The 26,668-nt window shown below is 32.4% G+C and overlaps 2 protein-coding genes across 3 annotated transcripts; one reads left to right on the forward strand and one right to left on the reverse strand.

The window, feature by feature from the left end:
• Positions 1-440: 440 nt before the first annotated feature.
• On the reverse strand, positions 441-5,338 carry LOC134715759 (uncharacterized). The gene is made up of 2 exons (XM_063578183.1): positions 3,615-5,338; positions 441-2,237 (listed from the first exon to the last, which is right to left on the reverse strand). The coding sequence occupies exons 1-2, from the start codon at positions 5,316-5,318 to the stop codon at positions 591-593; spliced, it is 3,351 nt and encodes a 1,116-aa protein (XP_063434253.1). The 5' UTR covers positions 5,319-5,338; the 3' UTR covers positions 441-590.
• A 5,058-nt stretch (positions 5,339-10,396) lies between these two features.
• LOC134715766 (glucose-6-phosphatase 2-like) lies at positions 10,397-25,529 on the forward strand. Of its 2 annotated transcripts, none has more exons than XM_063578193.1 (8): positions 10,397-10,475; positions 12,742-12,850; positions 13,257-13,414; positions 13,814-13,930; positions 19,142-19,225; positions 22,003-22,121; positions 24,280-24,522; positions 25,258-25,529. In XM_063578193.1, the coding sequence occupies exons 2-8, from the start codon at positions 12,746-12,748 to the stop codon at positions 25,518-25,520; spliced, it is 1,089 nt and encodes a 362-aa protein (XP_063434263.1). In that variant the 5' UTR covers positions 10,397-10,475; positions 12,742-12,745; the 3' UTR covers positions 25,521-25,529. The 2 variants fall into 2 exon arrangements, with proteins under 2 accessions (XP_063434263.1, XP_063434262.1); XM_063578192.1 differs by lacking the exon at positions 10,397-10,475 and adding an exon at positions 10,955-10,999 and having other exon boundaries at positions 12,741-12,850.
• The last annotated feature ends 1,139 nt before the right edge of the window (positions 25,530-26,668 follow it).

The following is a 26,668-nucleotide window of genomic DNA, read 5'->3' on the forward strand; positions in this document are numbered from 1 at the left end:
TAGTGACGTTCATATCTAAATATTTATAAAGCCAAACAAAAACAAAATTGAAGAGCATTTAAAATCCAAAATTCCAAAATAATAAGATAGCTTTCCACCAACAACAACCACCGTTTACGGTCTGTTGACTTGTTCTCCCTTAAGTGGTCTTTAAAAACAGGCTTGACTGCATTTTAGAATATATTCATGTTTAGTGAGTATCTAAGTTTATTTCGGGCCATCTAATATCAGAAAGGGTCTTTTAAAATCAACGAAAAGACACTATATCCATAATGATGTTAACAAAAAAAATGTTTAAAAAGAAATAGATAACTGTGTTTCTATGGTAAGTCTCTACTGCATTTAGACAAAATTAGCCTATTTGTTATGTTATTCAAATATGAATCAAGCTTATCAGTATAATATGATTATTGCCTATCAAAGCCACTTAATTCCTTTAGTAATCATTGTATTATAGGAAATTATTGGAGACTCGTTTGTAAGTTGCTGAATCATAATCTCTAATATAATCTCTGAGTCCAGAGAACGGAGAACAGAGAACTCTCAGAAATATAACTGCATATTGTACGAATTTGTGACAACTTCTGTCTTTACAAACGAGTACTTGTGTGTCTGTTCGTTTTATCTAGATAATCCTTCCCTGTCTCTATCTGACTGTCATTTGTTGGTTGACTCTGAATATCCTTTCTGTATTTCCAACTTTTGCCGTCTCGTTCTCCCGTGAACAAAGACTTGTAAAGCTTGAAAACACGTTTGTTCCAAATATATGAAACAAAAATAAATAATCCAGTAAGCAAATTACAAATAGAGATCAATATTGAAAAGACGGATTCCGGCAAAAAAGCGTCAATAAACTGTAACATCCAAGTGCATCCAGTAATAGCAAATAATTTGAAATATATTACTACGTCATTCCTTTTATCACGTGGATGATTTTCAGATGACACTTTAGGAGTGTTGTAAATATGGCGAATCGCGGTGGCAAACATATAAACATTCGACAGGAGAATGCATCCAACTGGGAATAAAAAAGTAGCAATCATGGCTGTTCTCAGTAAAATGAAGCAGAGATTTCCTCCATATCCAATCGATTCTTCTATGATGTACGTAACTACGATATTACATGTAACAATAATAGTTGGAAGTCCAAAAACATACGCTCTGTACTTACAAGCAACATTAAAATAAGAATCAAAATTTCTTGAAAATGAGCTGGTAAAAACTCGATAAATATGGAACGTACAAATATTAAACGAAGTAAATACCGATAATATGAAAAAATGTTGAAGAACTCCTATGATTTTACATGCGTTATCTCCCTTGATCTCATGCAATCGTATGTGGAAAAGTATTTCGTTTAAAATCAGACAAAACACTAACGTCATGTTGTTCTGACCTGGGGCTGTCATCAGTACTCTGAACAAACTATAAGTTATGAATGTTAAAAGTAAGCATATAAGGGATATAATATTACAAATACTTCTCACAACCAGCATAGGTGTATCTATAGGTTCTTCAGGGATATTAGACACCACCTGTATATACTTCTCAGAACACACACGAATATTATTTTCTCTAACTACTAAAAAATCATTTGGTCCTAAGGAATCGCCATTGATTTGGAGATGAATTTGTCGTTCACTGCTCTGTTTTACATATTCTGTTTCGCTTAGTTCAACTTGTGTACAAAGAAGAAGGTCGTTAACGTGATAATGAATTGGGAAGCCATCTGATGAAAATACGCTGGATTGAAAAATACACACGTCTGAAAATTGTAGGCTCGTTATCAATGATGGTAAATTGAAAGCTTTGTCGTTTCTTTTAAAGACAACCTCAGCAGCTACCTTACTTGCGTTAATTTTAATAGTTGAATCTACCAGTTGCAATAGCTTTTCTTCTGTATGAAGTCTATCAACTCTCTCCTCTGCGCACAAACCTAAATAAATGTACCCTGAAAACAATGCTTTAAGATTTCTACAAGAACATTCAGACATTACGTTTATCGAAGTTTGATATAACCGTGCTTCGGGCAACTTTTTTATCAAATGATCAAACACTTCAGAGCCAAGTATTTTCAACAAGGTGTTGTCTTTACTGTCATGATTGTTATCGTATACTACAGCATCGAAACCAACAGCAAATATGTAACATAGACCGGTGGTTGTCCTAAGTAGGGGAATGCATGTGTTGTTTGATAACAATTTTCCTGGACTACACTTCAAGTCTCTACAAATTTTCTGAAATGAAGCAAAACAATGATTAGTGTACATAAACCCTTATTCGGGAATAAAACGTATAAAAATGAAAAGAAATATGATTTCTCAAAAGGCGAATTTAAACTTTTGTAACAGTTGCTGAGGGTAAAAAAAATATGTTGGGTAAAAATAGTTCTTGTAGACTCATAACATTAACTGAATGCTCTAGAATTATCTTCTTGATTTAATCGTCGAATATAATAGGTCAGCATTGTTGATCACATCTTTGTTATTGTCTGCAAAGTGTATGGCATTAAACTATCCATATGAACAGGAGATAATATGCATGAACTTAGGTAACTGTGACACACAAGCGTACAAAGCCTTCCGGTTTGCGGTTTTTTTTAAGTAGTCATCGAAATTTTCTCTTTGAATGCATTTTTTTTAATGCGTTTTATGTTTGAAAATGCGACTTATTTGGGGGGAAATCAAGAATTTTTTATATACAAGTCAAACATTTTATTATTCTTAAAATAGAAATGTCGACCAGAAAGATAGACAGTTGCTGCTTGCAAGGAAGCTTTTCAATCGAGAGTTCAAAGTGATTAAAATGAAGTAATCCATTCGAAATTTTAACAGACATCATCACGAGTTATGAAATAGTTATTTCATAGATGACGACGGACATGTCCTTCAGGCGTTACCATAATTCCGTCCTTCTTTCCTCGAATATAGCCTATATATTTAGACTAAGAACAACTCAGTCATTTGGTATCTGATGAATCGTCCCAGTATAACATACGTCTGTTAGGTTTTGAAAAGTTAGCCTCATTGCTCTTAAGAAAAATCATTTGAATGCAATAAATTTCGCAACTTAATTTTGTTCTTCTTTTCCATATTTTTCCATATTTTTGTGTACTGGGATGCATTATAATTTTTTTCTAATTTTTCAAAATATTCATAGCATATTAATTATTCAAAAATGTAAGTTCCAACTCCATATGGCATGGTGTACATTCGGTCAATTGGGCTTATTTTTCAGGTCCCTTGTAGTTTCTGAGGGTTTTTTTCGCCAGTCAATCTTCAAATGTGCGAGTTTATTCTAATAATACTACTTTTGCTTCTGTAATTTTGCTTCTTTCACTTTTTTTCTTTTGAAAAACTTCAACAGTATTGACTACGGACGTGTAAGTTGTCGACGGTATACTGGTGTGTTATTTCCTTCTTTGCTTTAAGTATTAATTGTACAGTTTCAACTTTTTGATGTATTCGTCTAACAATCGTCGTGCGGTTTACAAGAGACATGCAAATAACGCTGGGTTTTTTACCATTATACTAAAAAAAAGAATATATATATATAATTGTTATAGGTCAGTCTTTGTTTCACACCACTTTTTCACTATCGAGTAAAAACCTTACCATTCTTTTGTCAAACAACTGATCTTGCAAACACATTGGATCTGAATCTTCGTGTATGTAGTTATCATATGACGTCAACATAAACATAGAACGGTAACTTAAACTGTCTGACGAACTATAGTCACTTACTTTACAAAGCTGACAAAACACACTTTGAATTATGTATTTATTAGACGGTACTATATCACAATGATTTGTTCCTACGTTCAACAGTTCATGAAATTTTCTATCCAAACAGAAAAAATGAGCAAGATCTACCCATTCATTACACATATAGCAGAAAATATTATAGTATCCATTGTAAGCCATTAGGTTTTTATCTTCAAAAGTAAGACAAGCGTTTTCAATCATATCGTAGGTTTCTGTGAAATATCCCGGATTTTGACACTTTCTAATAAGATTTGTTTGTCGAAAGCATTTCATCATACTAACTTTTTCTTTGATTTGAAACTTGCAACCTCTTGACTTTGATTCTGTTTTGATTTGATTTATGTTGTAAAACAAACTGAAAACTTCTCTGTTCGGACAAGTGATGGTATACTGCCATTGTCTCGTGAACGAAACTGAATGATCTGTATTATCAACCGCATTAGTGTCATATGGAAGAGTATCTTCGACATCAAATGTGGAATTTACAACATGTTGGTCGTCATATGCTCCTAACACAAAACCAGAGCTACAGTATCGAGAAAAAATATAGTAAACGTGACTCATTTTTGCAGAATTTTCACTATAAAAAATATCACTCACGAATTCTGTTGTTGCATTGATATTGCAAAGATAGCAATATCTGTTTTTGAACGGATACATACTTGGGACAAGGTTGGTACTGTTACAAAGTTTCGAGTAGTCATTAGAATCACTTGGCAAACACGTTGTTATTAGTTCAATGTTTCCGGAAGGAGGGTTGCACATGTAACAAAATACATTTCGAAACATTCCGATTGGTTGATCTAGGGATTGACATGCGTTGACAATTGCGTCATTGCTTGAAAGCCAGGTGCCTGTCTGATTGCATTCTGATATGAAAACGGCTGGATTTTTAATACAAATTTGGACAGGCAGGTTCTGATTGTTTGCTAAAATGATACAATCATTTTCTAAAGAAAGCTCAACTATTTCAGTTAAAGAACTTAGAACATTGAAATCAGTCATTTCCGAACATTCAAAATCCGGAAACCATGATTGAATGTTGTAATTATCATTATTGCACTCGGAACAGTATGTACTGTCATATGTCAAAAAGCTGACTAATGACGTCACAGGTAGTGTAGTCAATTTTTCCGTTAAATTTCTCTTTAGATTACATTTGGCATTAAGATCCTCTGGTGTGTGAGCAGGACATTCTTTAACAACTTTGTGATCAGTATGATTTATTTTTAAAATGTTCACATCCTGCATAGATTTGTCATAAAATACTTCGTTTTCACATATTCTGCCAGGAAATATAAATTCAATCTCCGGACAACAGTTACCACGTTTTATGCAATCAAACGTACAAGAGCAACTATTACAGATTGAAGTTACTGGATTATGTTCAGTACTGTTATTGTTTCTGCCGTTTCCAATACATTTTGATGCACCACAGAAGTTGTAATATTGTCCAAGAGCATCTTTCTTCCAGGTGTCGTTCGCTTTCTGTTCTATACTCAACTCAATCAATATGGAAATTATGCTGAAAAAATCCAGAAATCTTCGTCGCATTTCGAATAGATACACAAATCTGTTAGGAAATGCTGTAATGGGAAACAATAGTTATGACATAATGGAACAAATTCGATATTAGAAGATAACCAGCTTAATGTTTCTATTTCGAAAATACTGTCGCATGGGAATTTATTTGGTATTTAAAAGATTTTATTTCAATCTTTAAACAAATTATTCAAATATTGCAACAGTAACAAACTTTTGATTTTTAACATACTAAACTACTCTTCCAAATGCTCAAATATAAGATCGACTATGTCCTCATATCAAACAATTGTTTTAACTGCAAAATTAGGAATCACGAAAAATCCAATTTGTAAATCCATAATTACAGTTTGTAAATGAGATGTACAGTTATATCATTGAACCAGATTAAGGAGAGTATCAAGTGATACAAAACGGTTTGTCCCCGGCACATATGCCTGACTAATGTAATGCGTCTTCAATTTATTTGTCACAAATCAGCCCGATTTTTTTTTCGTTTGATTTTTTTTACATTTTGTCATGTCTGTGCCTTATGTAGCTGAATTTACCTGATGGTATTTCTAATTTTGAAGGCCGTGAGGTGAGCTATTATTTCTATAATTCATGTTATTTGGATAGTTGTCTAGAATGCAATCATACCACATAATATGATTCTTTATAAGCTTATTCAAACAAACAAAATAAACAGATATTTTGCAAATCCTACATATATATTTCAATATAGTTCCATTTTGTTCATTTCCGATATGATTTTGTGAACAGAGTGTAGATTTTGATCGAAGGGTGCATGCATAGCGAGAGAGAGACTTACCCTGTTGACCTACACTATCACGATTTGTATTCCTGTTGACTCTCAATTAACTTCTTCACATAACACATTTTTATTTATTATATATGTCTTGTTGATTTGGGTTTAGTGGCTGAATGATGGGCTTGATGTGAATCCTGATATTTCTGCAAAATTGAAAATAAGAAGTAAATTACGCTGTCGTACCATTTGATGTTTCTCTCGGGTTTATGGTTATTGCAATCGGTTTAATCAATTTCAACTTTCCATTAATATCATTTGTCAAGATTAAAATAGTACAAAATACGGTGAACGGAAAGAAACAAGTTATAAAGGACGGCTAGAATGGCGGGTATAACGATCGCTGGAAACTGATTGAAAAACGTTAATTGTTACAAAACTGATGAAGGGAATAATACTGAAAAGAGATAATGGGATTAAATTAAAAGTACATGACCCTAAAAAAAAACTGTGAATCACAATGTGCAATTGATATGAATAAAACAGGCTTTCATTTTTTTTTTATCTTCTTTCATCTAATAAATTTGTAAAAAAAAAAGATCATATGTGGTATTTGCACTTGAAAAGAAAGAAAGGATGGGAAGAGCAGAGGCGGATTTAGGGGGGCCAGGGGGCTTATATGTGGCATCACTGAAGCGTGACTGGAGCGGGCCCCCTCTTAGGTCAGTCAGTGGGCCCCCACTTATGAAAATTTCTAGATCCGCCACTGCCGTGTAATTGTTACCGCCACTTAAAAATAAAGAAGATGTGGATCTGATAAGTATTGTATCCTTATAACAGACCACCTAAGGACATTTCGCTGACTGAAGACCTTTTGCTTTGGACATGTAGGCTAATAAAGTCATGTTGAAATGGATAATAACTTTAAATGGTACTTAGTTTACTGCATCAAATGACCATTTCGACAAATCATATCTCTTCAGTGATGATCGATCCGCAAATATTTATAAATGATTAATTCAAAACCTATGCAAACTTTTGAGAGCTGATGATATCAGTGACTAAGCCCGCACAAGGAACAAGAGATATATGGGTGAGGGATAAAATTCAATATTCAAAATATATTTTTTTTTTAATTAAGTTTTGATTCATGTACGTCCTTTCGGCCTTTATCGTTCCAGGTGAAGGAAATCCAGAAAAAAGCTTCAGACGCATGAAATTAATAATATTTTGTTTCATTAGTTATAACACCGGGTCGATACCGCTGCTGGTATATTATCAGTCCCAGATGGTATCATCAACTTAGTAATATACTTCGGTACGGCATTGTGCATTTAAAAAAAAACTCTTTTTTAAATTGCCCGTTTATGAAAATAAGGTTTCATCTCCTACAGTCAAAGTTGACCTGAGATGGATGTGGGTATTATTTGTAATTCCGTTTGATGATATTGCTCTTCAACTGTATTGGTTCTTATACGTCCTTCGAAATATTCAGCTTTGCGCGTTCCGGATGAGTGTAAACCAGAAAATCTCTTTGGATACATGAAATTTATAACGTGCTTTTTGTTGGATTTTTTTACAACAAATTTCAGTAAATCATTATCCGCGTATTTTTATGCCATTGCTGGAGATTTTGAGATACTTTTTGATTGTGATTGCCTCGGGAAGTAAAAGTAGCACTAGTGGTACATGTAACAGTAACATTAAACGGTGTATTTTTTGTTTCTAATGAACCAGATGGCGTATGCGCTATCTCTTCAGTGCTGCCCGAGGACGAAAAATGTTTGTAAATCAAAAAAACATTAATACAAGTTTTGAAGGCCAAATTAAACAAAAAGGACAAAAAGTGCAATTTTATACATTTTTATCAGAAAATATTGAAAAAGATACATTACTTTTCTGGCATATTTGAAACATGTATTTCAAAAGTATGATATCGAGATTGATTATTTTTTTTGCCATGAGTAAAGAAAGTGCAACTATGCATTCACCGGGAAAGAAGTTTTACGTCACCTGCAAGCTTTTCTCAATGACATATGTTTAAGATAGTACAAGCGCCCAAAAAAATACATGACGAAGGATTGAAGTTATCAAAAATATATGTATAAAAATGTATGTTCAATTTCAATTGCCTTACCTTCAATACAAAATCATACTGTCAGTTAGTATCAACAGATTTAAAATGAACTGCTTGGTGTTTGAATTAGACTTACATTATTTGAATAAATATTGAATATTGATGACATTTTCAATTGTTTAATAAATTTATAATGGATATTTCATCAGATGATGGCACGAACAATCATGCAGACATCAATATTCAAACATTTGAACAGCAATATATAATTGAAACAATAGTTGATGTGCAAACAATATAATTGTATCAAAATAATTTGTGTGTGGATAATCGGTCGTGATTTATATTTTATATATAACCATATTCTCTTAATTTAAAATCGAAGCTATTAAATTGCTCAGTTTAGCCGATAGCGATATTACAATATTGAACATACATGTACTGGGGAAAATGTTGATAATTGTCAATTATTCAACTGCTGACAAGTAGCATACGGAATTGATCATGCGAAATAAATGTACATAACCTTAACAGCCAGCACTGGTCACTTTTCAAATATTTTGAAAACTAGAAGCTTCGGCGAGTCTTTGTTGCCCCAGTGTACAGATTTCATGGCAATGGGTCTCACGGCAAGAATGTTCCTTGGTATATATCAGTATTTAAATTGATATCCATTGGATCATCTTCCTGAAATTTCAAGTCATTGCCATTTTCTAACTTTTTATTAATCTTTCAAATTTAAAAACTTCATCCATTTTACAGAGTATACTAAACTCATGTATAGAAGTTCCGCCATTATGTATAAAAATATTGAATACATGTATTTCTCTAATGGGAACTGTATTTTAAACTGAGTTCAATCGGAATAAATTTGGAACTTTTTCATGATTTTTTTGCTAATAGAAAAGCGAATCACTGCCTTCAATTGAAGCAACAACACAACATTATTTATATAGTAGGAATGCTAAAAATGAGCTGCGTTAGAAATGATAGAATTCAACATTATGTAACTGCACGGATACGGATTGATTTCGGAACATTCAAACACGAAATAATAGCTAAGTTTTGCTATTTTTCATAAGGTTCTTACATCAACTCAATTTTCAAATGGTTACATATTTATCCAACTCGAAATCGGTTAACTGATTTATTGATATTCATTTGCAGATGTGCCCGCGGGCCCAACGGTTGTTTCTATCCGATTCAGCTCAAATAATTGAAAGATAAAATGGTGCTATTTCTGTCAAGTATGAGAAACGTTTCCACTTCTTTTTGCTCATCGTAAATTAGATGAAACAAGAATGTGACCCCAGTACACGGATGTCCCACTCGCACTATCATTTTCTTTGTTCAGTGGACCGTGAAATTGGAGTAACAACTCTAAATTGGCATTAAAAAAATTAGAAAGATCATATCATAGGGAACATATGTACTAAGTTTGAAGTCGATTGGACTTTGGACATCATCAAAAACTACCTTGACCAAAAACGTTAACCTGAAGCAGGACAGACGGACGGACGAACGGACGGACGGACGAACGGACGAACGGACGAACAGACGAACAGACCAGAAACATATATGCCTCTCTACTATCGTAGGTGGGCATAAACAAGTGGATTGATAGTATGATGAATTATTGATACTGTACAAAATGGGAATATATCAAGATCAAATATACTTTTAGTAGCTGATATGGTTAAACGTAAAATTTAAGTTTTTGCTTAGCAGAGAATGTTTGTAATGTTTGAATATACGCCAACAGTTTTAGTTCACGTTTAATTCATGTATAATAGGTAATTAGTTTGTGTACAGTATTGTGTTATTTACAAAAATGAACAATATCATTTCATATAATTGATCATAATATAAAGATGTTATTATTTGCTACTCACCACTATAAGTTTCCTATACATTTTCACCTTAATAAAGTGTGACTTTATTACATACTGGTACAAATAATTTAAATAACAATAACGGGTGATCCTATTTCTAGCCCATTGGCTCTTACATCAATCATCTGTCACGGTACAGATTTTTATAACACAGATAATATTTTATCTAACACAGATTACAATTTTCAAAGTTTTACTTTAAAAAACAAATTTTGTGTATTTTCATTTTTTTTCTCGTTTTTATTGCATTGATGAGATACTATAGAAGAAAAAATTTAGAAAATTATAAATATTATACATGTAGTTGTAAATTAAAAGTGACTAAATAATATCGAATTTATAAAATAAATATTTGTATTTTCTGTAGGAAAATGTGAATTAGTGTACTAGCAGGGCGCGGCGACCCAGTACTTGTGTTCTGAAGGTCAATTCTTTCTTTAAAGACTTTAAAGGTATGTTGAAAATTGGCATGTAGAAGAGTAATATATGTGCAATTTAACGTTGAAAAAAACTGTTCTGACAAATGTTTAGAAAGCTGTGAAAATTGCAAAATTTTGTTGAAAAGCTAACCCGAATAATTTAGTCGTTATATTCCGCTTACTACATAAACTTCGCAAGTAGAAGAGATCGATTACGTGGAGGGACTGAATTATTCGGGTTATTGAATAGCTAGGGATTTTGAATTTATGAGCTGCCACCTCTATAAAATCCAAATCAAAGTATTATCAAGGATTTGTATAGTTACAATACAAACTATACAAATCCTTGGTATTATTATTAGATATTTTACTATTCCTTATCATGTGGTGACCTCAGTTTCCCTCGATCTCCGTCTTCTTATCCCGAATCATTCAGTCGTAATATTTTCGGGTGATCCTATTTTCGAAAATTTTTACCTTTTCGGATAAATTTTTCGTCGTACCGAAATTGGTCCGATTTACATTAAACTCCGTATTTCCGGCGAACGACAGAGCCTGTGAGGTAAATAATTTCATATGTACCATATTTAATATTCTCAAACACATTTACATTAACAAGCAATAGTATATAACTATATGGGAGTGAAGTCACTTTCATATCAGAGTTTCAAAAAAGAAAAGGAGAGAAAAAAAAGGGGGGGGGGGGGGGGGGGGGGGTCGGAGGGGTGCACTGGATCCTTCTATTTGTGAGGAAATTTTGGTAGATTATATATCGTGCATATGCAATCACTAAGCGGCCCCCTTCCTTTTTGTATCTTTCTGAAAAATTTCTGGATTTGCCACTGAATAATTTAATAAAATAACAGACATGTTCATGACTTCTGAATTTGACAGTGTCCGTGAAAAATAAGCTTCACATGTTTTTTTTAACCCCCATAACAATGACCAAAAATAGCAAGAAAACTACATGGGGACCTTCGTGATAGCTATTGGTCATTATCGACTAAGGGAAAGGGAGGGGTCATGAGTGCTTGGCCTTTGAACATGTTGAAGGGTTACAAACGGCAATTATTGAAAATATATATACTTCAATATAGTATTTACAACTCGTCTAAACATCAACCCAACAATGTTAGATCTGTAAATTTGCTTTCGCAAATTTTTGGTTCTTCCCTCACCAGGATTCGAACCCATGCTACTGTGATATCGTGACACCAAATCGCCTGCACTGCAGCCGTTTCAATATAGTATTTATATAGATGAAAATTCAAATACATATAATTTAAATAAGTAATGAATTAGCATGTTCACCTATCCTTATGTGAAGTAATGAAATACTTTCGATCGCGTTACACTGTATGGCGTAAATACGGTTGATGATGGTGAAAATTCCTCCATCGTTCAATTTCCATCCATGGAGATCCCTGCAAACTTACAAAAAGTATTTTTAATCCACACTTAATAGATAAATGAGATATTTATCAACCTATGAATAAATTATTTGAAATAGATGCAATTCTAAACACTGCCTTGGGATACATGTAAATTAGTGTTTGGTATTCATTGAAAAGATCAGGGGTGAATTGATATTGATCAATGTATTAATTTATTTGAAAACAAACTAATGAAATGCACATTATTATTCATGTAATAGACATTTTAATCACAAACAAAAATTATAGGTATTTACAACCTTTTTATGGGAATATTTGACCAACATTTTTCAGTGCTAAATCAGTGTTTTCTCCTTACAAATTTCACATGACATCATTGTAATATAATTTTGTTTCTAAGGTCAAAGCATCCCATTCATTGGCAGACAATAGGAGGTGTTCTGCTGTTGGACCACCTTTTTTTTAAATTAATTGTGATGTTATAATTTATAATGGGGGATGTATAACCCCCATTTTCTTCATAATGACTGGACCTGGGCCTGCATCCATGACACACTTTCTATGTCAATCATTTTAGATAGCATCATATTCAAGCAATACACCAGTATATGTAGCTCCACTTTACCACAATGGCGAATGCTAAAGGGCCCTGGAAGACAATGATAAATAAACTCATCATAGATACCAGGACTAAATTTTGTATACAAGCCAGAGGCGCATTAATCTACAAAAAGACTCATCAGTGACGCTCGAATCCAAAAAAGTTAAAAAAAAGGCCAAATAAAGTACAAAGTTGAAGAGCATTGAAGACCAAAATTCCTAAAAGTTTGGCCAAAATACACTTTAATTTATGTGTGTTATACTTTAATATATACATCATATTTATAATGTATAATTGTATACAGAATTATGGAGACTTTAAATCAGATGTTGGACCTGAAAGAACCAGGCGTGATGGATTATGTTCACCTACAGGGAGTTTATTTCATTCACAGCATTCAAGCATTATTTAAGGTTAAGTGTTAACAATGTGTAAATTGTTCAGTTATACATTTAACTTGGATAACTTTTCAAATTATACAGTTATATTTAATTTGGGTAGTTTGATTTGGCATGAAAGTTTGCACAGGAAAGGAATAGTTTTTAGGGCCATCATTTGGTTTTTCAAGTATTATAAATTCAAGAAATTAATGAAGGTGTTCAATTCAATTCATTTACTTGGTTTGAGGATGGGATTTAAAAAAAAGGGGGCTTTTTTTGCCTTTGTTTTTTACACTCATTTATTCAATATTGAAAAAAGTAGTACAAATGTACTATATTATTTAGTTGAAGAAATGTCTAATTCACAAAATCATTAAATTGTTGATATTTTTTAGTAAATATGATAAAAGGGTTACTAAAATTTATCTTTATTTTACAGCACCATGGTGACCTGATGCAGTTCATAACAACAGTTGGTGATCCTCGCTATGCTTTTCTGATTTACTTCCCTTTGTCTTATTGTTTACATAGACATACAGGAATACAAGTTATCTGGTTGGCATGTATTTCTGAATGGTTCAATGCAGTGTTGAAATGGTAAGTTTTTCATGTTCGTTTTCATTCATTTCAAGAACCATTGTTATGTAAAATTATTCTTCCCATTTTGGCGATAAACAACATTTTAGAATTGATTTGATTTGATTTTTGTTGAAATTTATTTATAGATTTGCTTTAAACCTATGATTTGTTTATTGAAAGGGCTTTTTTAAATGATTTTTTATTTGACAATTTGTATTCTCTCTTCCCTCTTTACAGCCCTTTTGCCTATTGATGTGACGTAAAGCAACTACCAATCAATGAATATAGTTTTTAAAAAATTTGATAGGTGTACAATTTCACATTTTCAATGTTGTTATATATACATGTATATATATTCACAACCTTAAAAATTTAATTTGCAAATAAAATAACATTTTTTACTGATTACTTTTTCAGGATATTACATGGAGAGAGACCATACTGGTGGATACATGAAATACAACAACATGATCATGTGATGCATCCTGTTTCCCTGCAGCAGTATTCTCTTACCTGTGAAACAGGACCAGGCATGTGACTTAATCATGTGACAAGACATGTGATGTATGCTCCTCCTACTGCTATGTGTGTGCCCTGCATGTTTTTTTAAGGTCATATGCTTTGAGTGTAGATTTTAATCCCTACATTTTAGGTCTGAGAGGAATTATTTGTGTGGACCTGTTCACTTATTGGATAAGGATATTTTTGGCTTGTTTATTTATATGGGATTGTAAAATTTCAAAATATTTTTGATTTTGACAATAAATGCCATTTCATATGATATGGACTGTTCTATCAGCTAATGCACAATCTCATTATCTGTGTACGTAAGTTACTAGCTATTACTGTATGAAAACTTGCTACTGCAGATTCATTTTATTTGTTGGATACCCATTTTAGTGGTATTAGTGCATAAAGCTTAACTAATGACTAGTTAAATGTCATTGAAGCGTACAATTGTAAAGGCTTGTATGCAGACTTTAACAAAACAACTAAATAGAAAATTCTATGATGAGCCATCTTGTGTTTGGAGATTGCTAGCTATAGATCAGTCAAATCATAATTTAATATCATCAACCTTAATAACCATAAAGTAATACAATGTATAGCTATTACACATCTTCTCAGAAAGGAAATTTTCTTCTCATTTTTATACGACTGCAAAATTTGAAAAATTTTCGTCGTATATTGCTATCACGTTGGCGTCGTCGTCGTCCGAATACTTTTAGTTTTCGCAGTCTAACTTAAGTAAAATTGAATAGAAATCTTTGAAGTTTGAATGCAAGGTTTATGACCACAAAAGGAAGGTTGGGATTGATTTTGGGAGTTTTGATCCCAATATTTTAGGAATTAGGGGCAAAAAGGGCCCAATTTGCATTATCTTGTTTTTCCCACAGTAACTTTAGTAAAAGTAGAAAGAAATCTATGAAATTTTGACACAAGGTTTATGACCACAAAAGAAAGGTTAGGATTGATTTTTGGGAGGTTTGGTTCTAACAGTTTAGGAATTAGGGGCCAAAAAGGGGTCCAAGTAAGCATTTTTCTTGGTTTTCGCACCATCACTTTAGTATAAATAAATAGAAATCTATGAAATTAAAACACAAGGTTTATGACCACATAAGGAAAGTTGGTATTGATTTTGGGAGTTTTGGACCTAACAGGTTAGGAGTAAAGGGCCCAAAGGGTCCAAAATTAAACTTAGTTTGATTTTGACAAAAATTGAATCCTTGGGGTTCTTTGATATGCTGAATCTAAAAATGTACTTAGATTTTTGATTATTGGCCCAGTTTTCAAGTTGGTCTAAATCGGGGTCCAAAATCAAACTTTGTTTGATATCATCAAAAATTGAATAAATGGGGTTCTTTGATATGCCAAATCTAACTGTGTATGTAGATTCTTAATTTTTGGTCCTGTTTTCAAATTGGTATACATTAAAGTCCAAAGGGTCCAAAATTAAACTTAGTTTGATTTTAACAAAAATTGAATTTTTGGGGTTCTTTGATATGCTGAATCCAAACATGTACTTAGATTTTTGATTATGGGCCCAGTTTTCAAGTTTGTCCAAATCAGGATCTAAAATTATTATATTAAGTATTGTGCAATAGCAAGAAATTTTCCATTGCACAGTATTGTGCAATAGCAAGAAATCTTCAATTGCACAGTATTGTGCAATAGCAAGTCTTTTCAATTGCACAGTATTGCACAAAAGCAAGAAATATCTAATTGCACAATATTGTGCAATAGCATTTTTTTTTTAATTAGAGTTATCTTTCTTTGTCCAGAATAGTAAGCAAGAAATATCTAATTGCACAATATTGTGCAATAGCAAGACATTTTTAATTGGAGTTATCTTTCTTTGTCCAGAATAGTAGTTGAATCAACTTAAATCTTTGTTATATACAATATACAATGTATATTCACTTTTTACTACCAACTGATAAATTAAAACAATCTTTACCATTCAGTGATAACAACCAGTTTTTTTACATCTTAATATTTTATGATGTATTTAAATGAGTAGTTATTGTTGCAAACTCCATTAGAAATTTGAATTGAGATCAGTTTTGGAATAAGGGAAAGGGGGATGTGAAAAAAAAATTGAGGGGGGGGGGTCAATTTTTTCTCATTTGAAATTTCATAAATAAAAAGAACTTTTCTTCTTTAAGTTCATTAGAACACATTCATTCTGTGTCAGAAACCTATGCTGTGTCAACTATTTAATCACAATCCAAATTTAGAGCTGGATTCAGCTTGAATGTTGTGTCCATACTTGCCCCAACCATTCAGGGTTCAACCTCTGCGGTTGTATAAAGCTGCGCCCTGCGGAGCATCTGGTTTATAATAACTGTAAATCGAGGCTTACTGGCATACATTTATAACCAAGCTTCATGTATGCAGGCTATACCTTATAATGCTTTTTCACATCCATTGCTTATCAACTTCCTGGTAACGGAACTGTTGAATTATAATTTATTATTGCGATTTTGTCACGTTAGACTAAAATGCAGTTTAGATTATTGCTGTCTTGCAATTTTTTCGCAATAATAAAAACATTGCAATAATTTCTGAATTTGCAGCTATTGAAATGCTCTGCAACTGCAAGCCTCATGCTTTAAATTTGAAATTTGACTATCTCATGAAGTATCAAATGAAATGTCATATCATTCTAGAGGCAGTTGAAAATCATATTTACTTATAGTGTAACTAATCGCTGTATTTGAATATAAAAAAATAAGACAACGCGTGACCGAACAACGCATGGATTAAAATCCATAGCGGCGTTTGGTCACAATTTGTCTTATTTTTGATATTCAAATACGGCGATTAGTTATACTTTTTATTCCATTGTCAAATTGCTTTTTTTTTATGAAATTAATGTAGAAAATGTAAGGAACTATATGTTTTTCCTACGCATGTTTTGTTTCGACATTACCTACGTCTTGACAACGCCTATTGTTGTATGATGTCAGAGAGTGAAATAACCACGTTTATTCCACATGTGAAATTATCGGTTTTTATCTAACTGGGAAATCAATGTAATTCATTGCATCCAATGTAATAAACTGGTTTATCAGCAAAGAACTATTAAAAATAAAAATCTATACATGTTTATATATGTAAGAAATGATAATTAAGGGTGAGAAAATACTTGGAAGCAGTAAAACATTAGACTAAAAGAGGAAGGTTAAAAAAAAATATATGAACAAACAAATAACAGTTCATAAATAACTATGCATGAGATCTTTGTTTAAATTATATGTTGATAGAAGTTTTCAAGGAGAGGCAAAATATACCAAAGGGACAGTCAAACTTATAGATCAAAAATAAACTGTCAACTCCATGGCTAAAAAAGACAAAACAGACAAATAATAATGGTTTACTTTTTAAATTGTTATTTGGATGGAGAGTTGTCTCATTGGCACTCACACCACATCTTTCTATATCTAAATAATAGTACACAAGACACAATATAAAAAACTGGAGTCTAAGCAACACAAACCCCACCAAAAACTGGGGGTGTTCTCATGTGCTAGCAAATTTATTCTTCGCAAATGCGACAAGTGTATCATGCCCTCATGATGCAGCTGTTTATTTCTCTTGTATTTGTTCCTTTTACCACTTTTCAATAGTATTTTTTATGGCAGGCTTATTTAACTGTTGCAAAAGTCTTACCTACATGTATAGTTTTTTGTTGTTTTTGTTCTCTAGGAAGTCCATCAGGACATGCCATGATAACAGCTGCTGTAATGTATGTGTTGTTTTTGTTCTCTAGGAAGTCCATCAGGACATGCCATGATAACAGCTGCTGTAATGTATGTGTTGTTTTTGTTCTCTAGGAAGTCCATCAGGACATGCCATGATAACAGCTGCTGTAATGTATGTGTTGTTTTTGTTCTCTAGGAAGTCCATCAGGACATGCCATGATAACAGCTGCTGTAATGTATGTGTTGTTTTTGTTCTCTAGGAAGTCCATCAGGACATGCCATGATAACAGCTGCTGTAATGTATGTGTTGTTTTTGTTCTCTAGGAAGTCCATCAGGACATGCCATGATAACAGCTGCTGTAATGTATGTGTTGTTTTTGTTCTCTAGGTAGTCCATCAGGACATGCCATGATAAAAGCTGCTGTAATGTACATGAATGTGATAATGAGTTGTATGGTTTTTGTTCTCTAGGAAGTCCATCAGGACATGCCATGATAACAGCTGCTGTAATGTATGTGTTGTTTTTGTTCTCTAGGAAGTCCATCAGGACATGCCATGATAACAGCTGCTGTAATGTATGTGTTGTTTTTGTTCTCTAGGAAGTCCATCAGGACATGCCATGATAACAGCTGCTGTAATGTACATGTATGTGATAATGAGTTGTATGGTTTTTGTTCTCTAGGAAGTCCATCAGGACATGCCATGATAACAGCTGCTGTAATGTATGTGTTGCTTTTGTTCTCTAGGTAGTCCATCAGGACATGCCATGATAAAAGCTGCTGTAATGTACATGAATGTGATAATGAGTTGTATGGTTTTTGTTCTCTAGGAAGTCCATCAGGACATGCCATGATAACAGCTGCTGTAATGTATGTGTTGTTTTTGTTCTCTAGGAAGTCCATCAGGACATGCCATGATAACAGCTGCTGTAATGTATGTGTTGTTTTTTGTTCTCTAGGAAGTCCATCAGGACATGCCATGATAACAGCTGCTGTAATGTATGTGTTGTTTTTGTTCTCTAGGAAGTCCATCAGGACATGCCATGATAACAGCTGCTGTAATGTATGTGTTGTTTTTGTTCTCTAGGAAGTCCATCAGGACATGCCATGATAACAGCTGCTGTAATGTATGTGTTGTTTTTGTTCTCTAGGAAGTCCATCAGGACATGCCATGATAACAGCTGCTGTAATGTATGTGTTGTTTTTTGTTCTCTAGGAAGTCCATCAGGACATGCCATGATAACAGCTGCTGTAATGTATGTGTTGTTTTTTGTTCTCTATGAAGTCCATCAGGACATGCCATGATAACAGCTGCTGTAATGTATGTGTTGTTTTTGTTCTCTAGGAAGTCCATCAGGACATGCCATGATAACAGCTGCTGTAATGTATGTGTTGTTTTTGTTCTCTAGGAAGTCCATCAGGACATGCCATGATAACAGCTGCTGTAATGTATGTGTTGTTTTTGTTCTCTAGGAAGTCCATCAGGACATGCCATGATAACAGCTGCTGTAATGTATGTGTTGTTTTTGTTCTCTAGGAAGTCCATCAGGACATGCCATGATAACAGCTGCTGTAATGTATGTGATGATGAGATCTTTCAACAAACATGCTCTACCATCTAACAGGTATTATATATATATATATATTACAGCATTAAAATGAACACTTTTACCTAACCTAACATGTAGTTCTTCAGCTATTAGCATACTATTTGCACCCTTTATATTATGTTCAACAATGGTTAAATTAACAATGTAGAAAACCATGTTTGCAGTCAATTTTACCCCTCATTTCTTATTTAATTTTATGTTTGTCTTTTACCTTTTAAATATTTAGTGATTGTACCATTGACAATTTTGTCCCTGTAACCACTTTGTAACAGTTATTTTTATAGGAATAGTGATCCTGCTGTGAACTAACTTCTTAAAAGCTTTATATTTTAGAAGGTGGAAGACCTGGATGCTTCATACTTTGTATATAGATGCCTCATGTTACAAAGTTTTGGTCATTCACATGTCCAATGTCCTTGACCTCATTTCATGGTTCAGTAACCACTTGAAAAAAAAGTTCAGATTTTTTGTAATGTTAAATTCTCTCTGATTATAAGAAATAGGATAACTATATTTGGTATGTGCGTACCTCGCAAGGTCCTCATGCCCGTCAGATAGTTTTCACTTGACCTTGACCACATTTCATGGATCATTGAACAAGGTTAAGTTTTGGTGGTCAAGTCCATATCTCAGATACTATAAGCAATCGGTCTAGTATATTCGGTGTATGGAAGAACTGTAAGGTGAACATGTCCAACGGCAGGTGTAATCTGACCTTGACCTCATTTTCATGGTTCAGTGGTTATATTTAAGTTTTTTCTCATACTTTATGCAATAGGTCTACTATATGTAACATATTAATTTAATCTTTTGTAATCAAAAATCATAATATCTAATAAAATTTGTAGATTTAGCCAACAAAGTCCTTATATTTGTATAAAGTAAAATTCGTTTACAGTGGAAAATTGTATTAACGTTGAATATGCTACAATTAAAAATTGCTTGCTAGTTGCTCTCTGTGATTACCATTAGATAAATCTGGTTCATTTCCTAATTTTTTTTTTTATCTTTATTATTTCATTTCCCAATCAATCTGTCATCAAGGGAAGATAAATAAATAGATTTTCATTCATAGTCTTTTTTCAAAAATGAGGAACAGTTCTTTATATTGGTATGTTATCATTTTAAACGTTTCAAATTTATGAAATGAGCTGCGTCGAATAGAAATCGACCTTATGCAAGTACCTATCAATGCGTCTGTTTACCTATTTCGGGTGGATGAAATCTCTAGGGAAAGTGTTCGAAAGTCTGTAACTGTTTCTAAATCAAATTGTTAAATAAAGACCCCTAATAAACTGACCAACATTTATCTGTCATTTCATATTTGAATGTTTCAAAATTGTTCAAAGGCTTATACATGCACTTGCATAAGGTCGATTTCTATCCGACGCAGCTCAAATTATATTCGTACATCAATGTTTTTGATACACAAATAACACAAACTGAAATATATTGAATTGATACATTTTGTAATTATTCAAAATTATATCAGAAACCTAAACTTAATTATAAAATAATGAACCTGCTAAAGGGAGACAATACTCGCATAATTTTTTCGAATTGGCACATAATACAACAGAATGTCACTCTTGCATGCAAATGGCACATCAATATAGTTAATTAACTGTGCAATCGTACTCCACCTTTAATGATGATTCTTAATTATAAATATAACCAAAAGCTGTTAATCTATAGATAGTGAAGACTAATGAAAGCTAACCCACTGTAAAAATATTTCTTTACAAATTTTTAAAACTTCCTCAGAAAAATGCTTGAGCCACTTGACTTTCATAGCTCATCATTAACAATTTTACACAATATTTGAATAAAGTAGTTAAAAAAGATTATTCGCTTCTCAAAGTGTAAGACGCAATAAAAATCGTATGCTTGCACCATCTTCCTGAAATACGAATTTAATTAGGTCCTGAACATTTCAACATTTCTTCGTTTATTTTTATCAAAACCGGTTTAAACAAATCACAAGTATGTGTTAAGATCCGACTAAATACCTATTTCCCGATATGGTCAGGTAAATTTGCTACTATATGTGTTGTATGGCATAATTGTAAGGTGTATATGTCTAGCGGGCAGATGTCATCTGACCTTGACCTTATTTTCACCTCATTTAGTGGTCAAAGTTAAGTTTTTGAGTTTTGGTCTATTTATATAATACTATATGACATAGGTCAACTATATTTTTTGTATGGAAGAATTGTTAAAATGTCTGCATGGCATTGTTCATCTGACCTTGACCTCATTTTCATGGTTCATTGGCTAATGTTTAGTTATCTTGATTTATGTTAGTTTATGAGACTTTGTAATAAAGCTTTATATTTAGGACCATCAACATAATATCAATGATTAGTAAAGAAGGCGAGACATTTCAGCGTGTGCACTCTTGTGTTATTAAAGTATGGAACTTAAGCAAAAAAAAAAATCAATTTTGATAAATTTGATTTTTCATGGATGTGGATGAAAGCAGCTGTAGGTCACTGTACTGTCTTCTACACACCAATTAGCAAAACCTATACAGTATATCCAGCTATGAAAGGACCTGATTTGACAAAATTTAAAACATTTCATATAAAAAAGTAATAACCTCATTTATGATAAAACAATGAAGAAAACAAATACAAAAGACCGGATCTAACAACCACCACTAAATAACAGACTCAAGGATTTATTTTTTACTTAGTTAGTTATTGAAAGGGCAAAATATGGTACCTTCTATATTAATTATAGAATTCAAAGATTTTAAAATATGTAATAAAATGGTATATAATGAATTACAGAAATGACCTGAAGTTTATGATATGGTGTTTATATGGTATGTTGCTGTTTGCTGTCAATATATCCAGACTATTTATAGCTACACATTTTCCACACCAAGTGGTCGCAGGAACTATTGCTGGTTAGTTATCAAAATTTGACATGACACAATTTTATGCCCTCCTATACCAGAGGGGTCATTAAATTTTAACCTTGTCTGTATGTATGTCTGTCTGTAAGTACGCATCCCTTACGTCAGTACAACCGTACGTCCAAAAAATTGATTCCCCTTCTCCAACTTTGGTTTGTCTCAAACAAATATTATTTTGGTTTGTCTCAAACAAATATTATTAAACTTATACACAACGCTTAATTCCACAAAACCCTGATCAAGTTTGACTTTTGGTGTCATCACTACAACCTATTGAGAGTTATGCCCCTTTAAAAATAGAAAAATTGATGAAATTTTGATTTCTATTCTCTGATTTAAGTTTGCCTTAACTAAATGTCATGAATCTTTACACAATACTTATTACATACCACAAAACTCAGATCAAGTATCAATTTGGGTAGATCACTTTTACCTTATTTGAGTTATGTCCCCTTATAATGTTATATGCAAGTGGGGGCATCACATCTGTGTCCCATGGACACATTCACCATTTATTTCAAAATAGATCAGTTACTTTCAGTACTTTTTGAAGTTAGAATATCTGTGGAAGGGAGGGATACTTAAAATATAAAGCATGATAAAAGTTTGTTCAATTAATGGTTACATTACGGTCTTTAACAATGAGCAAAACACCTACTGACCTCTGTATATTCAGCCCCAAAAAATGTCCTGATTGGTTTTCGTGTTTGAATCACATTTAAAAAATCAGTCTTTTTTTGACCTAATAAACAAGTATGAATTTAGCTTCTTTTTATTTTTAACCTTGCATGGTGTTGCAGGGTTTAATGTATCTGTCTTTAACAGGCACAATTTTGGCCAAAAAAAGCCAAAAATATTACAGTTATCAATATAAATACCTTATTTTAGACTGAAAGATGCACAATGTTTAGTTAAAAATAATACCACTACTTTTAAAATATTTCAAATTACTGTTGACTTGTTTTATATTTGATTACTGAAAGTGTCAAACGGTTAATCATATACATGTAACAAACAAACGTATTTTGCTATTAAACATAGAAAACAGAAAAAAATATATGGTTTAGTAGTAAGGGAAACAAAAGGCTAAACAATAGCTAAAAAAATAACAGGAAGGAAAAATTGTAAATTTAACTCACATTTAAAATTCTGAACTATATCCTGTCAGTTTTACTGGTATGTCTTCAACAAACACTCCTTAAAATGGTAGAGCATATTCTATATAAAGTTTGTTACCTGACCAAATGTTTGTCAATAAACAAAAGAGAAGAGATCAGTTATTTTGTTATGAATAATTTTGGTAAGGATTATGCCTGGCAGTGTCAACAATACTTGTTTAGGTTTGTGATTTTGTTAGAAAGATGAGACAAAGCTGTGTTAACATTTTTGTTATTTTCAATTAAGCAACATGAAAATTGGCATTGAAAAATTATTTAAATCACATACTTTGGTATTTTTACAACAAATATTATCCCCAGTTAACCATTTTAAAATCGAAAGGAATTTGTTATTTTACCCCAAATCAAAATAATGTCACATTATTGCCTTAAGAAGTAGAGCCAGTAGCCCAAAAAGGGCCCAAACTGCCCTATAGAGGTTTTTTTTTTAATTCAATTATTTGAATAAATCTTTTGTCCATGTATAGCTAAATGTAATGTTTTTGAAAGTATGATAATATAAATTCTATACAGCTTCATATTTACGAATATATTAGCCACTGTCAATTTAAAAAAACTGTCATTAATTAATTAAGCAAAATAATTTAAACAAAATTTACAAATACATTTCTTATGAAGTAAGTTGTGGTTATAATTTAGACTGAAACAGTTGGACATTTAAACATATGTTTCCATCAAATTTTCATAATATTGTTTCAGATTTATTTTTTACTTTGATTTTTTAATAGGACTTCAATTATTATTTGATGAACCAACTCCTCTCCTTGTTTAGAAAGTTTGTAATCAAGTACATTGTTTTAGTGTATGCTTAAATAGTGTTACCTATAATTTATTAGATTCTGAAACAGCAAGTTACTCAGGTGAAGATAAATCTTTGTCTGCAGATATTGTCTTATGGCATCTTTGAGTATATTTCAACAAGCTTTTTTTTTTTATAAAATGTGTAAATGAAATAAACTTTACTGTTTCAGGTATGTTACTTGGAGAAGTGATTAAACATGAGCATGTGTCAAAGCTTGCTTTACATCATTACCTTGGTTGGTGTACATTGTTATTGATATTGGTAGCAGTGACCTACTATACAATATTACTAATAGGATTGGATCCATTCTGGTCTATAGCTAAGGCAGTTAAATGGTGTGCCAACCCAGACTGGGTACATCCAGATACATCGTTATTCTTCAGTATAGATAGAGATATATCTACATTATCAGGTAATATGTTAACAATATTATTGTTTAGATCAATGCCAGAATTTTGTTTTGTATGGAATGGTGCTCAGAAATTGGGGAAAGGTCAAGGTTCACTAAGCCCATCAACAGTTTTGTGTCAGAAACTAAAAGGTTTTTTTTTTGCACTGCAGGTATAAATGGCTACAATTATATAAATTGAAATGTTACAAAAATGAAGTTTAATTTCCTTCCAGAATATAAAGAAAAGTGACATGGCATGAACTTGACATTGCACAAAAAAATCACTGAGACAAATTTTGTAAATAAAGACTATGGGAACTGTTTTAGCTGTAGTATATCGGTACATTGAACTACGTGTATGAGTCTCTTGACTTAAAACATGATAAAACTTTCAAAACAAATTTCATTGATTGTTGAAAATATTGCAGACAAATTTAGGAAGAGACAATATCGACTTTTGAACATTAAAATCAGAAGGTGCCAGTCACAAGTAGACAGTCACAATTTAACTTGTTCTCAGAGAGACTGTCAGTGCAGTTTATACACTTTAAAAGTCAGGGTTGTTTATTCTTAGACTAAAATTTTTGATGAAATGTTAATTGCAATATTGTAATTTTTAACCTGTAGTAAATATGCCTGAAAGAAGCCAGATCCGTTTAATTCTGTTCAACATTTTCCTGAAAGCATTTCAAGAATGAAATTTTTGCAATTTAATTTTAAAGAGAAAATGATAATCTTATCAATTCTGTTTTTCAGGTTTTGGAGTCAGTTTGTACCTAGCTAAACGTCTGAATGTAGATAGTGAGTTAAGAAATCCCATGGTTAAATGTCTCCAAATTATACTAAGTATTGCAGTAACATTGACAATGGAGTCATATAAAATCCCTCATCAAAATGAACTTATATTTTACATCGGAGGATTCGTCAAATTTTTCTCAATGGTCAATATTGTTGTTGTTGTTATACCATATTGTTTGAAAAAATGTTTTGAACCTGTTAGAAGAATAAAGAAATCATAATTGACCAAGTGTTGAGTATAACCATCAGTGGCTGTTCCAGGTTCAGGGTTCCAGGGGTTGGAACCATTACTATCAAATAACTCCTTGTAGAAGTTTATGAGTTATTGCTCTTAAAAAAACTAGGGTTTTACCCATTTTTCAAGTATTTGTATCTAACATGTCTAAAAGAGGGCGAAAGATACCAGAGGGATTGTCAATATCATTAATCGGAAATAAACTAACAAAGCCATGACTAAAAAAGAAAAAGACAAACAGACAAATAATAATACAAAAGACACAACATAGAAAACTAAAGACTAAGCAACACGAACTCCATCAAAAACTAGGGGTGATCTCTGATGCTCTAGAACAGTAACCAGATCCTGCTCCATATCTTTTAACAGCAACAATTAACAGTATGCAAGGTCTATAAAAATCCCAATAAGACAAACCCCTTATATTAGTGATTGCCCTGAAATTACGACTGTTTGCCTATAATTAAATTGAAATGTAAGTATATGTCCCAGCTAACATGTTTGTAAATGTGCACAGAATATGTGTAAAGAATATCACAGAATAAGATGCACACCTAGCTGGTTCCATATCAAAATCATTTAATTGAAAAATGTTCATAAAAACACAAAATCAGTTCACTGTTGTAAATCAAAATACTAAAAGAACCTGTTTTCTATCTTGGTAAGAAAAAATAACCAAAAAATCAATCTCTACAGTATAATTTCACTTAAATTTCTTACAATGAATAGAAAGAAAAAACTAGAGGCTCTAAAGAGCCTGTGTCGCTCACCTTGGTCTATGTGATTATTAAACAAAGGAAGCAGATTGAAAATTGACTACAAAGGTCAATAACTCCTACAGGGGTCAATTGACCATTTCGTTCATGTTGACTTATTTGTAGATCTTACTTTGCTGAACATTATTGCTGTTTACAGTTTACCTATATCTATAATAATATTCAATATAAAACAGCAAAATTTCCTTAAAATTACCAATTCAGGGGCCACAACCCAAAAACAGGTTGTCCAATTCATCTGAAAATTTCAGGGCAGATAGATCTTGACCTGATTAACAATTTTACTTCATGTCAGATTTTCTCTAAATTATTTGGTTTTTGAGTTGTAAGCCAAAAACTGCATTTTACCCCTATGTTC

This window comes from Mytilus trossulus, chromosome 4, assembly GCF_036588685.1.
Source record: "Mytilus trossulus isolate FHL-02 chromosome 4, PNRI_Mtr1.1.1.hap1, whole genome shotgun sequence".
Classification (NCBI taxonomy): Eukaryota; Metazoa; Mollusca; class Bivalvia; order Mytilida; family Mytilidae; genus Mytilus; species Mytilus trossulus.